This window comes from Cricetulus griseus, chromosome 3, assembly GCF_003668045.3.
Source record: "Cricetulus griseus strain 17A/GY chromosome 3, alternate assembly CriGri-PICRH-1.0, whole genome shotgun sequence".
NCBI lineage: Eukaryota > Metazoa > Chordata > Mammalia > Rodentia > Cricetidae > Cricetulus > Cricetulus griseus.
The window spans coordinates 49,504,273-49,516,845 of NC_048596.1; the positions used below are offsets into that span (position 1 = coordinate 49,504,273).

At 51.8% G+C, this 12,573-nt stretch overlaps 2 protein-coding genes across 2 annotated transcripts; one reads left to right on the forward strand and one right to left on the reverse strand.

The window, feature by feature from the left end:
• The first annotated feature begins 3,127 nt into the window (after positions 1–3,127).
• Ccdc86 (coiled-coil domain containing 86) lies at positions 3,128–9,954 on the forward strand. The gene is made up of 4 exons (XM_027406671.1): positions 3,128–3,860; positions 6,943–7,072; positions 8,824–8,898; positions 9,066–9,954. The coding sequence occupies exons 1-4, from the start codon at positions 3,178–3,180 to the stop codon at positions 9,183–9,185; spliced, it is 1,008 nt and encodes a 335-aa protein (XP_027262472.1). The 5' UTR covers positions 3,128–3,177; the 3' UTR covers positions 9,186–9,954.
• Positions 9,955–10,062: 108 nt separating this feature from the next.
• On the reverse strand, positions 10,063–12,245 carry Ptgdr2 (prostaglandin D2 receptor 2). Its single transcript, XM_027406670.2, has one exon. The coding sequence runs from the start codon at positions 12,243–12,245 to the stop codon at positions 11,037–11,039; it is 1,209 nt and encodes a 402-aa protein (XP_027262471.1). The 3' UTR covers positions 10,063–11,036.
• Positions 12,246–12,573: the final 328 nt, after the last annotated feature.

Below are 12,573 nucleotides of genomic sequence, written 5' to 3' on the forward strand. Positions count from 1 at the left end.
CCAGGACCAGTACCTGAGAATTTGCTAGAAATCAAAAACCACAACCCCATCCCAAACCTACTGAATCCTAACATTTGGGCTTGAACACACATTGCATTTGACTAATTCTCACTGAAGCTGGAGAAGGAGTGTTGTTAGATACACCAGGAAGCAGATGGGATGGTATAAGATACCACCTTCTTAGGGTCCCTACATCCACATGCTCAGGTGACACTGCTAGCGCCTTCTATGACCTGTTCAGGGCAGGAAGCGTGCTGTGGAGACTAGCAGGGGACTGAAGAGAGAGAAACTAGCTCCACCCACCCATACACATACAAGCATCCCCACTGGCTGCCAACCAGGGGATGGCTGCAGTGCCCCTTCCTCTTTCAGCACAACCTGCAGATGCTTCCAGAGGATCTAGAGATAAGCTCTACTTACTCTCCTCCACCCTGAGCAGCAGGTACCAGAGAGCTTTGGGGTGGCCCTTCCCGCTCCCAGCAGCTTCCCAGAACCCCGTGAATGCCCTGCAGGCACAGCTGAATGGTTCTCTCCTCCCACTCCTGCCCTCTTTCCCATCTCAAGAGTCAAAAGGGATGGGGGCTGAGATGAGCACTTTCAATAAGAGCTGGCCCCTGTCCTGCTCCATGTACTCTGTGGGACCAATTCATGCTATACACCTGAAAGCAGCTATTTACACCTGTCAAAAAGGAGGGGGATCAAGGGTTATATGAGGAGCTAGACTTTGAAGATGTCAAAACAACTCAACAGAAGTCCTACACTAGTCAGGCATGGTGGCTGACACCTGTAGCAAGCATTTAGAGGAGGATGAGATAAGTGGGTTGCCATGAGTTCCAGGCCAACCAAGATGGCTTGGGGAGGGGGTGAAAAAGGGGACATGGGAAAGGGGGAGGGGAGGGGAAGGGATGGGAGGGAGGGGAGGGGATATTACAGTATCTAAAGTAACACTGGGAGACAGCTGGAGTCACACGGAGGGTTTCCACTGGAGGTCCACACTGTGGCTTACTGCCAGGAAGAGCATGAGGGCAGGGTGCAGGTCATAGTGCTGGAAACTATGGAGTAGGGAGATGATGAATCCATAGTGCTGACTGTCGTCAGTTCTGGGGGAGTGAGGAGGGAGGCCTCTGGAGAACTGGGGGACAGTTGGAGAGACAGGAGATTTCAGTCTGACTACAAGATAATTCTAGAAAAGCTATAGGAAATGTGTCTTTGAATATGCAAGCAACTGAGTAGCAGAGGGAAGCCTACTGCCAGGTTTTTACATGGGCAACCCTGTTGAGTCTGCACAACCACTCCAGAAGGCAAGTGCACTGATCTTGTGACTCTCACTTTATTAAAAGCGAAACGGAGGCACAGAGGGGCTTGGACCCTGGTGAAGGCCAGGAAACAAATAGGCGGTAGAGGCAGGAGTCACGCCTGACCTGTCTGACTCGGAAGCCTGGACTCTTCATGGCAAGTGTCCCTGTTCTCCAGAAGGTAACCAGGGCACAGAAAGGATAAGGCACTTGGCCAAAGCCAGGCAGTGAATGACACTGTGCGCCAGAATTAGTCACAGACTGGAAGGTTTAGCTGCCTGGCAACTGCCCCTCCTGCAGACATTCCTGTTCCTGACTGCCCCTGGCCTATGCACTGGAGGGGCATGTCACACATGCCATGAAGTGCTTACTGGGCAAGACCTGGTTTATTTATGTAACCTGAGATCTGCTGACTGAAGGAAACCAGTGCCCACAGATGGACCCATGATATAGATCAAACACTCTCCTAGGCTTCATCATTCACCCAATAAGGGCAGCACAGTTGAGATTTTTAAATTTCCAGCACTAACTAAACACTTGCTGCCTACCAAGGGTCTCCTGGTGCTCCTTTAGTCCCCTGGAGTACCAAGCCAGGAGGATGATTGTCAATTCTAGTACCTGGTCTGCATTGACAGATGCACACATGCGCGAGCATGAACACACACACACACACACACACACACACACACACACACACACACACACACACACAGAGGCACATGTGATTTATACAAGCAGGAGCACACAGCACATGCATGCTTGAGCCAAGAAAGTTTGAAAGACAAGTCCAGACAGACATACACAAAGAAACAGACAGACCTTCATTAGGCCCCTGCATCTCACTGTTCTACCAGGAAATTCAAGGTGCAGATCTTTGATACAGTAACAGGTGCCAACTATTGAGATGAAGATTTATGTGTAAATAATCTGTTTCAAATTGTCCCCCCACCCACCCAGAAGCAACCATAAACGAATGGGAAAATGAACCTGGGAGAAGCCTGAGAGCATGTGAACTATTAGGTTACCTTCACAAAAGCCTGGGGCTGAACCCTGCTCAGGTCTCTGGGAAACACAGAAGCCCCTTCTTGAGGCTTGATTCATAAAAGTAAGGGAGAAAGCAACTACTCTACAAATTTCAGGAGCCTCCCCTGAACCCTGCATACAATGGCAAAGGCAGTCTGGGCTCAAGTGGAGCCTTGCATACATGTCAAAGGCACACCCAAAGTCGTTTATTCAAAAGCCATCACACACACACACACACACTACCCTGACAGGGACACAAAATCAGCGGAATTATTTTAAGTAGACCGGGAATGTGATCTGATCAACATTTGCAAGCGATCCCTCCAGATAGAGGTTAAGAGTCAGGAAGTAGGGTGAGCTGCGGCAGCCTGGAGCAGGAGTGGAGGCATATGAGCTCCTCCCGAGTCCCAGGCAACCCACGATGTGGTTCTGCGTAGCGGACCATTCCAGCAGGGGCAGGAATTTAAGTAAGTAAACAGAAACTACCCCTTGAGAATTGAGAGGCTGGACGAGCTGGGAGAGTTGGTGCCTGAAGCACAACTCCCTGAAGTTGTCCTTGGATAAGGAAAATGAGGGCTCTGAGCCCACAGAGTGACCCTCAGAGGCAGGAACTGACCAGGGAGGTGGCAAGGGCGGAAACGTTTAACACAACTCAAGACTTAGATTTCCCACTCCTGTAGGCCCGGGTGCATCCTCCTTTGTAACAACGCAAAGCCTCTATGTTACAAAAGAAAAAACCGAGGCCGGAAGAAAGCAGGACGTCCGCAAGTGCGCTTCCGTCCTGGTACGGAAGAGAGTGCGTCTGACGTCATATGTAGGCGCCGGCGTTTCCGAATGCGACGGAGGCTACACGTGAGCCATGGATACACCGTTGAGGCGCAGCCGGCGGCTTGAAGGCTTAAAACCTCTGTCTCTAGAGACCCTTCCTGACCCCGCAGTTTCCCGAGCGAGACGGGCCCTTCTCGAGTTTGAGTCGAACCCAGAAGAAACCAGCGAACCCAAGTCTCCGAGAGTGCAGCCACTGGAAACAAGTCCCGGATCACCGTGTCTGAAACAGGAAGCAGGCTTTGGGTCCCCTCAAAGGCAGCCAGAGCCTGACCCCGGGTCCCTGCAATCTCAGCAAGATCTGGGCCTGGGGTCACCTACAGAACAGACAGAATCGAGTCCGGAAGCCCCCCAACGAGAGACGTCATCCAAATCTCTTCCCACACAAGGAGAACTGGACTCAGAGGTGGTACACGCTAAGGAGTTGATCCCAGGATCCCCAGAGCCTTGCCCGGGCCAGCAAGCACCGGGTCCCGAGCCCTCTCAGCCAGTACAGGAGCTGACATCCCAGACACCCAGCTTCCCACAGCGCCAACAGGAACCAAACAAGCTACCTCCAGCTGGCAAGACGGTGACAGGTGGCCTCGACGTAAAGAAACGAGTTATACCTTCTCCCCAGGCCCCGGCACCCAAGAAATTGAAGGAGGAGGAGCTTCCTGTAATCCCGAAGGGGAAGCCCAAATCCGGGCGCGTGTGGAAAGACCGCTCCAAGAAAAGGTAAAGTGGCGAGTGGGGGTAGCATGGGCGATGGGTGGGGTTATCCGTGTGTCGGACCCTGCCTTCTCCCGAATGCTATCCCAGGGTTGGGAGAGCGCTTATCCCAGTGAAGTTAACAAACATATCATAGTCAGAATGAGGGAGCCCCTCGGTGGTCATTTCTCTAAGGTTGTCTGCCCTCAAGCGGGGTTCTTTTGAACTTCCCTTCCATCTTTTTTATTTTGAGACAGGGTCTCATTGTGTAGCACTGCCTGTCCTGGAATTCACGGAGATCTGCCTGAGTCTGCCTCCTTAGTGCTGGAATTAAAGGCATGCGCCACCACACCCGGCCCTTCAATCCTCTTGTCCGGAGTTCAGTTCCAAAAATATTTACTTTGTCTGTCACATCTGGTGAAGGAGGCAGAACAAGAAAAGCACCCATTGCTTGGACACAGCGAAGTCCTTTCCTCTGTTGTCTGCTGGTGATTGTCTTTGATAAAATGTATCACCAGACACTGGTTATGTAGCACTTTTCAGTAGGGACAGAGGGACCAAAGGGAGAGTCTTTGACACCCAGCAGCACATGTAATCACATTTAATCTTTATCTCTGCCGTTTGGAGCAGGTGTTACTGTTATTGATGTTGTACATGTGAGGAAACCAAGGCCCAGGTAGGCTAAAGGAGACACAGGATGTGAGCATGGATTTGATTACAAAGCATGTGATCAGAACCCATTAACCTGCCTCTGTTGATCTGACTTGACTCAGGTTGCAGCCTTCTTAAAACAAGAAATCTTCCTTGTCCTTTCAGTGCTGGGGCATCATAAATGCTCAATTCATCTCTTTGGGTGAAGGAATGAGGAGTCTCATAAGGAAAAGGCATCATTAGGGAACAGCAGAGAAGTAGTAGTGGGGTTACTTGAAATTTCTGCTGGGGGAAGGTGAAGTAGGGTTCTGTTGAAATTTCTACCAGAGACAAGAATTTGTAACAGAAAGGGAACCTGACATGGGGGTTTTTAGAGAAAATGACATTGACTGGGGGTGGACTGAGCCAGGCTTTGCACAGGCTCTTCACAGATACCATTTTGTTATAGTCTTAAACCCTAGGCACTGGGTATTGCTCCTCCCCCATGCACACCCCATTAAACAGAAGCAGGTGAAGCTTAGAGAGAAAGGCACCAATCAGAAATTTTGAAGCATCCCCTTTTCCCTGTGTCAGCAAGTCACAGTAGCCAGGCAACTGATGGCCACACATAAACAGCCAAAGAGGTTGGTTCAGGCTGGCAAGAGAGTGACTGAGCTAGCTGAGTTCAGTGTAGAGCTTTGGGCCCTGCACTCACCCTCAGATGGGGAGGGTAGGTTTACTGAGTAAGAAGGGGCTGTGATATGCTGAGTGGGAAGAAGAAAAGAACCAGCAGAGCTGGGAAGTAAGCCTGGAACACTCCACCAGTAAGGGATAGGAGGATACTTGGTCCCAGCTCTCCCAAGCTGTTGCCACTCTATACTCTGTTATCTGCACACAGGAGGGTGCAATGGCTGAGAGGCTTCCTTGTGCAGGGTCACACAGGCAGTGAGTGATGGGCTCAGGACCAGGCATCTAGGCCTGTCTTCCATCTCCAGTAACTGGTGCTGTCCATCAGCACTGTCTCAGTACTTTAGTGAGTTCACCAGCCATGTGTGATTATTTACATTAACTTTATTGAATGAAATAAAGATCCTCTTGAGTTTTCTTAACATGGACCACAATTTAAGTGTTTCAGCAGCCTGTGTGTAGTGACTCCCTTTCAAGAAAGATGAGATGGGGACCATTTCCATGATGCTGCTCTAAAAAGACATAGCATCATGTCTTGTGGCTCTGACTCCTCCGGGCTTCCATCATCTTGTTCCTTCTGGGTTCTTGAATCTCAGATTTTAAGGGTAAGAAGGAAGTCTACCACAGACCCACTGCTCTGTTTTTAGGTAGTGGGGTCTTGAGCAAGCCTCTGTGGACCTGGCAGGGAAGGATATCAGAAGTTACCAGTGCAGTGGGGCAGGGTAGAACCAGACTGCTTATGAATAAGCCTGGGGCCAAGTTCCAGACTATGAGTGTCAGGGAGCAGACCTCTCAGAAGAGCAGTGTTGACCTTCATCTGGTCAGGAACAGAGTGCCCAGCATGCACCCAGACCTTCAGAGACAGGGTTGCTTCAAGATACCCTACTAACAGACAGAAGTAAATAGGAACACCTGTGGGAGTCAAAGTCGAAGTGTAGGAAGCAAAGGGCACCATGAAAGGATCTGCTGAGGAGCCTTGGAGTTCTAGGGGAAAGAACAAGACCATGGGATGCCCAGCAGGCTTGGCAGGTGATGGAGGAGGAAGCACACATGGAGACTTGTCCTCATTTTATTTTTACTTTTTATCACGGAACTTTTGAATGGTACAGAAATGGGAAGAGCTGGGTTTTATGAGTCTCACCACCAGTTTCAATAGTTCTCAGCCTTTCCTGGCCCAGCTTCATTGCCCTGCACTTTACCCTCCTAGAATGTTTTAATTTAACTTTACCATCCTAATACGTTCTTACAGAAGTCACCTCCATTCTTCTATGGCTCCTAAGAACATTTGACTCTGCAGAAAAGAAAAGCTGAAATCCCCTAATCCCACTCCTCCACCTTCACCTCGCACCCCCACATCCCCCCCCAAGCTGGGAAAGAATTAGAATTGTTACAGAAAAGCACCCTTGTTCTTGCTGTTTGGAAGTACAGCCACACCCCTGTAGGGAGGGAGCATCTCATTTTCAGAGGTATTCACTCACGGGTTGCCATGTTTGGTGGCAACAAAACCTTATAGCTGAGGACATGCAAGCACAGAAAAGTTCAAGTCCCAACCTATACTCAGGAACAAGAAGACTCTAGGAGTCTTGGTTTGTTCCTCTAGAAATGGGAAGCCCAAGCCCACCTCAGAGTTAGAGCCACGCACTTATTGGTTTGTCTGTTCCATCCTGAGTTCCTATAGAAAGCTGAATGCCAGGCAGGCAGGGGAGGCCAGGAAGCAGACCCAGAGCTCAGTGAGAGCAGAGGGTGAAGGCCACACCACAGAGATCCCCTAAGTGCCTCCTTTCCTTCCAAGGTTCTCCCAGATGGTTCAGGACAAGCCCCTGCGTACCTCCTGGCAGCAGAAAATGAAGGAGCGTCAGGAGAGGAAGCTGACCAAGGATTTTGCCCGGCACCTAGAGGAGGAGAAACAGAGGCGCCGGCAGGTAACAGGACATCCGGCCAAGTCTGGATCATACATGCCAAATACATGTGTGCTGCAACAGACATGGCTGCAGGATTATGACTTACTCAGAGCCCTGGGCATGAGGGTCCCAGGGGGAAAAGAGTGGTCTAGGGCCATGGTAGCATTCCCACTGTACCATCCAACTCAACCTCTGGCCCAAGGCCATGCAGGAGACCTGGAAGTAGAATGAGGAGCCCAAGATGAAGACCAACAAGCCATCTTGGTGGCAGGAGTATTCAATGTACTTACAAGGAAAAAGCTTGTCTCAAATTTGCTGCTGTCATTTTAGAAGAGACTCCTATACACCATTGCCTTTCAATCCACTTCTCTGGTGCCCATCCATAACCAAAAATGTCCTTGTGAAAGGTTCATGCCTGTGAGCTAGGGACATAGCTCAGTGGTAGAGCGCTTGACTGGCATGCACAAGGTCTTGAGTTCCAGCACCACAGAGGCTTATTTCCAGCACCTTCGGCCTCCAGGAAGCCTTGGAAAGAGCCCCAGTACCACTTCAACAGGCAGTACTGAGAAAGCAAGGTCATGCTGGATTGGTCAGCAGCACTGTCCCCAGCATCAAGTTCAGGTGTCACTACTAGTCTGAAGAGCCCAAGGTGTAGAAGGAACACGGATACAGTATCAAACAACTTGTCTCAGATCTATGGTTCCAGCTTGGCCACTGAGAAGAGGGATGGGCCGGCCACTAAGGCATTTCTCCACCTTGCTTTGAGTCACTCCAGATCTGTCTGTTACTGAGCCCTCATCTCTTTTCCTGTACAGCCTTAGCTCCCTCTCGGGCAAAACAGTTGCCTTCTCATGAGCAACTGGAGGTACATCCTCCCAGCTCTCCTCCTAATACATAGGAACAAAGGTCTCTTCCTCCCCAATGGCCCAATGAATGACTCAAAGTTGTCAAAGCCACAAAAGCCCTGACCACATAGCATTTAGTGTTGGAGCCATCATCCCTGTCCTAGCCCTGCTAGTACAGTAGCAGCATACCTGGGAAGCCCTGGGCTTCCCATCCCCAGACAGGCTCTGGGTGTTCCCAGAGACCCGGTTCTATGCCAAGCCTTGCTCACACACTTGTTTCTCTAGTCAGTTCCTGTGGTCAGCCTTACCATAGAGGTGAGGAAGTGGAAGCGTAGACAGTAACCTAATTAGAAAGAAGCAGAAAGAAAACTCCAACTGGACCAGGTTCCAGGTTCTTCCATAGCCTTTTGACAGCTCAACCTGCCCAACCCTACCTGGGATCAGGTGCAGAGCCCAGCTATATTCTGGCCTTGCATTCTCATTCTGGTCCACCTGAGCCTGGGCAGAAGGAAACCTGGGAACATAGCATAAAGGAGGGAACCAGCCTAGCCCTCTCCCTGGCAGCTAGTGCATGGGATGGTACAAGAGGCCCTTCTGCCTGCATGTGACTTCTGGGTGGGGAGGCACCCACATCTGTGTAGGCCCCTGCCCTCAGACATCTGTTTACCCACCTTTCTAATTTAGAATCAGGTTCTCTTGCCACAGTGGGCCTCAGCTCCAGGCCTACAGCATAGGCATTGTACCCCATTGTTCTTCCCCAGGAGTGCCTAGGCCTCCACCCCTCCCCACTAGGAACAACCTGGAAGTCCAAGCAGGCTTCTCCTGGTTGTGCCAGTCTCACCAGGGTCCTGAGATACTAGCACCACCCCCTCACCCCTCACTCCAGCCCCCAGCTCCTAGTGTGAGATCCCCTTCTGTGTGTTTCAGGAGAAGAAAGAGCGCCGGGCTGAGAACCTGAAACGCCGCCTAGAGAATGAACGAAAGGCTGAGATTGTCCAAGTGGTGAGTACACCTGTGCAAGAGATGCAGGCTGTGGCCAGGTGAAAGAGGCCTTTAAGGTGCTTGGGCTCCCTGCCTTTCATGGCCCACTGTCCTGCTGCAGTCCTGGCCCCAGGGACAGACATAGGGTCCTCAGCCACACTGATGCCTCCTATTCCCTTCTTTCCCAGATCCGAAACCCTGCCAAGCTCAAGAAGGCGAAGAAGAAGCAGCTGCGCTCCATTCAGAAGAGAGACACCCTAGCCTTGCTCCAGAAGCAGCCCCCCCAGAGGCCTGTAGCCAAGGTCTGAGCTCAGGACAGCCTGGAGCCTCCACAAGCCAAGAGCCACAGCAGACAAGCCACCTCTCAGGCCACTGTCAGACATCTCTCCTGGCGCCAGCACACCAACTGTGTTGCATTAAGACAGGGAGAGCAGCCCAGAGGGACCTCACAGGGTCTCAGGAGAGATTTAGCTGCCTCCATCTCCTTTCAGGTCTTTGCCAAAGTGCCTTAGGGTAGTGGTGGTGCACACCTTTAATCTCAGCACTTTGGGGGGTGGGTGGTACAGAGTCAGGCAGATCTCTGAGTTTGAAGCCAACCTGATCTACAAAGTTCCAGGACAGCTAGGGCTACACAGAAGCCCTGTCTCCAACAACAATTAAAAAGAAAAAGAGAAAAAAAAAAAAAGATCTTGAACTGTGAATTCGTGTTCTTCAGTGAGCTGTAACTAACTCCCTGTCTCAGGGTCCTGGGTCTAGTCCATACTTGGAGGTCTGATGTCACAAGTCAGTGCCCCCATTGTCCCAAAAGCCAGCCACCTGTTCTGCACCTTCTGTCCCCTCTGCTGACTGAAACCAGCCCCTCCCTGTAAAGTGGGGAGGTTGCAGAACTGGGTTCCTCTCTAGCACCCGTTTCCCACAATGGACTGTAGCCTTAGGACTTGAGCCAGGCCCAGCTGGTCTTCCACAGAAGCGTTTATTGATGTCTGCACAAGTACAGTCTGGACTTCCAAAAAGACACAAGTCCCTGCCCCATTGGACTTTCATTCTTACAATAACCAATTAAAATGCATGGTGTAACAGGTGTGATGTGCTCTGAGTAAAGCAGGAGGGAGTAGAGAGTGACATTTTACTGTCCAGTTTGAGAAGCACTTGCCTTGGGCTTGAGGCCTGCTTGGCACTGAGAACTGACAACCAGCCTGGCCTTAAGTGGTTCGGGAGAGGCTGAGAATGTCTCCCCTCTGCTTTTCACATCACCAGTTTAGTGACATCCAATTCCCCTTCCCCTGGAATGGAGAGATGAGTCACAGCTGGCTGTCCTGCAGTTGATCCACGGTGGGGAAGACATTAAATGAGTGTGGTGCAAGGTCCATGGCTGACACAAGGTGCCTGCCCTCCTACCTGCAGGTTGGAAGTGATAGCTGCCAGGCCCTGTCCTGTGAGACAGCTGTAATACTGAGGGTAGTTGGAGGATGTTTTCTCTGGATAGACTTGAACCTGTGATGCTGAAGGCTAGAATGCAGGTTCTAGCAGCCTCAGCTCTGAAACTGGGCAGTGAAGATGCCTCACTGAAACTGAGCTGGAGTTGACACACCTATAAGGCTAGCAAGCTGACCAGCAAGGTTGTGTGATACAGGCATCTGGTTCAAAGGCCAACTGGGGGTTAAAAAATGAAGGTAGTGGGCTGAAAACTGCTTCTCAACCCTTCTCCCACTGTACCCCCAGATACACTGTTGTTCATTGGCAGAGCCTGCTCCCCATCCACAAAGCAGTGCCTTAATGACATGTGGGCTGTGAGTTTAACCTGTATGACTCCAATTGTCCTTGGGGCAGCTGCCTGGGAGGTATTAGAAGTACAAAATCTCATTCCCACCCTCATCAGCTACCCTAGCAAGATCCTTAGGAGCTTCAAAGTGTAAAATCCCGGGTGGCCAGTGGTCAGGAACCCGGTAACTCCTTCAAAAGCCACTTCTGCACCCTTCGGATCCTCTTCCCAGCTCCACACTGCCAGATTAAAATGTTTAGGAGAGGCTGCTTTCTATTTGCTTTGCTCCTGAAGATGCAGTCCACAAGCTGGTTCACCTAGCATTGGCTATGTACATTTTCAACAGAGTGGCGAGATGCCATGGGGTGTGTTGGTGTGCCATCCCAGTTATGCTTGTCTAATCCGAGGTGGAGCTCAGAGCGTGGTTCAGTGAGCCTTGCTTCTCCAGGGACTGCACTGGGACTCTCTGCTGGGACTCTGTACCACCACCCCGCATCCAGCGGATCAAGCCTGAAGGATGCAACGGGGGAAGGCGGCCCGCCAGCAGGAGGGTGGAGGTTGAGGTGGCAGTGGAGGAGGCACGGCGGCGGCGGCTGCCAGACCCACCACTCAAGTCGCTGTCCTCCACCAACACGCTTTCAAACACCGCCAGCAGGGAGCGCTTTAGTTTGTGCATCATGTCCGGACAGGTGAGCACGTAAAGCAGGGGATTGACCACACTGTTGAAGAAAGCCAGGCTGGTGACGAAGGGCAGCCCACGTAAGGCGAGGTGCCTTTGCGTGGTGACAGCCTGTGCATGTGCCTCCAGCAAACTGAAGACATGGTAGGGCCCCCAGCAGAGCACGAAGGCCGCCACTATGGCCGCCACCAGACGCACGAAGCGGCCTGTCCTCTGGCGGCCGCGGTGGCGCAGTTGCAGGCTCACGGCCACGTGGCTCAAGGCAATAATGGCCAGAGGCACCACGAAGGCCAACAAGAACTTGCTGACTGCCAGGGCCTTCTGGCGGTAGTTGCATGTGGCCTCGTGGTCTGGCCCCGGGTTCAAGAGCAGCATGTTGTAATAGCACATGATGCGGCCGTCCAGCCTCGTGATGGTGTCCCTGAACACAAAATAGGGTACTGTGTTTAGCACTGCCAGAGCCCAGAGCATCAGGCAGACTCTGTGCGCAACCGCCACCGTGCGGTGGTTCTGTGCCCACACCGGCCGCACCACCTGCAGGCAGCGGTCCAGGCTGATGGCGCTGAGCAGGAAGCCGCTGGCAAACATGTTGAGAAAGAAGACCGAGGAATGGAACTTGCAGAAGGTGGTACCCAGCTCCCACGAGTGACCCACTGCCAGATAGTAGGTGAAGAAGGGCAGGGAGGTGGAGGCTAGCAAGTCGGATAGTGCCAGGTGCAGCACCCAGGTGGTGACCACCGTCTGCTGCATGCGACAGCCCACCACAAACAGGATGAGTCCGTTCTCCGTCACACCCAGCAGCGCTGCCAGCCCATGCAGCACCACCGACACGTGGTCAATATAGCGGATGCTAGAGTTGCTGTGGCTTGGAAGCTGGATCATCTCCTCCAAGAGTGGACAGAGCAGCTTCTGTGTGATGTTGGCCATGGTGAGATGGAAGAAAGGAGAGCTGAGCCTGGTACCCGGGAACCAGAAGCCTGCAGCCTGGGCAAGAGAGGAACCTATCTCAGAGCTGCCAGTCCGGCCTGGCAATAGGATAGACACTGGGAATCAGTGAGGCTGAGCAAGGCAAGATACTAACATCCCAGCTGCCCTCTTCCCCCAGTGCAGTTTTGGGCAAGCCCAGTGTAGCCTTCCTGAGCCTGTGTCCTAACATTACTGTCTCTCCTAGCAGTCCCCAGCTTGGATGACTACTGGAACAACAAAATGAGGACTATTGAAAGAGTGTGAGGTAGTCAGGCAGTGATGGTGCATG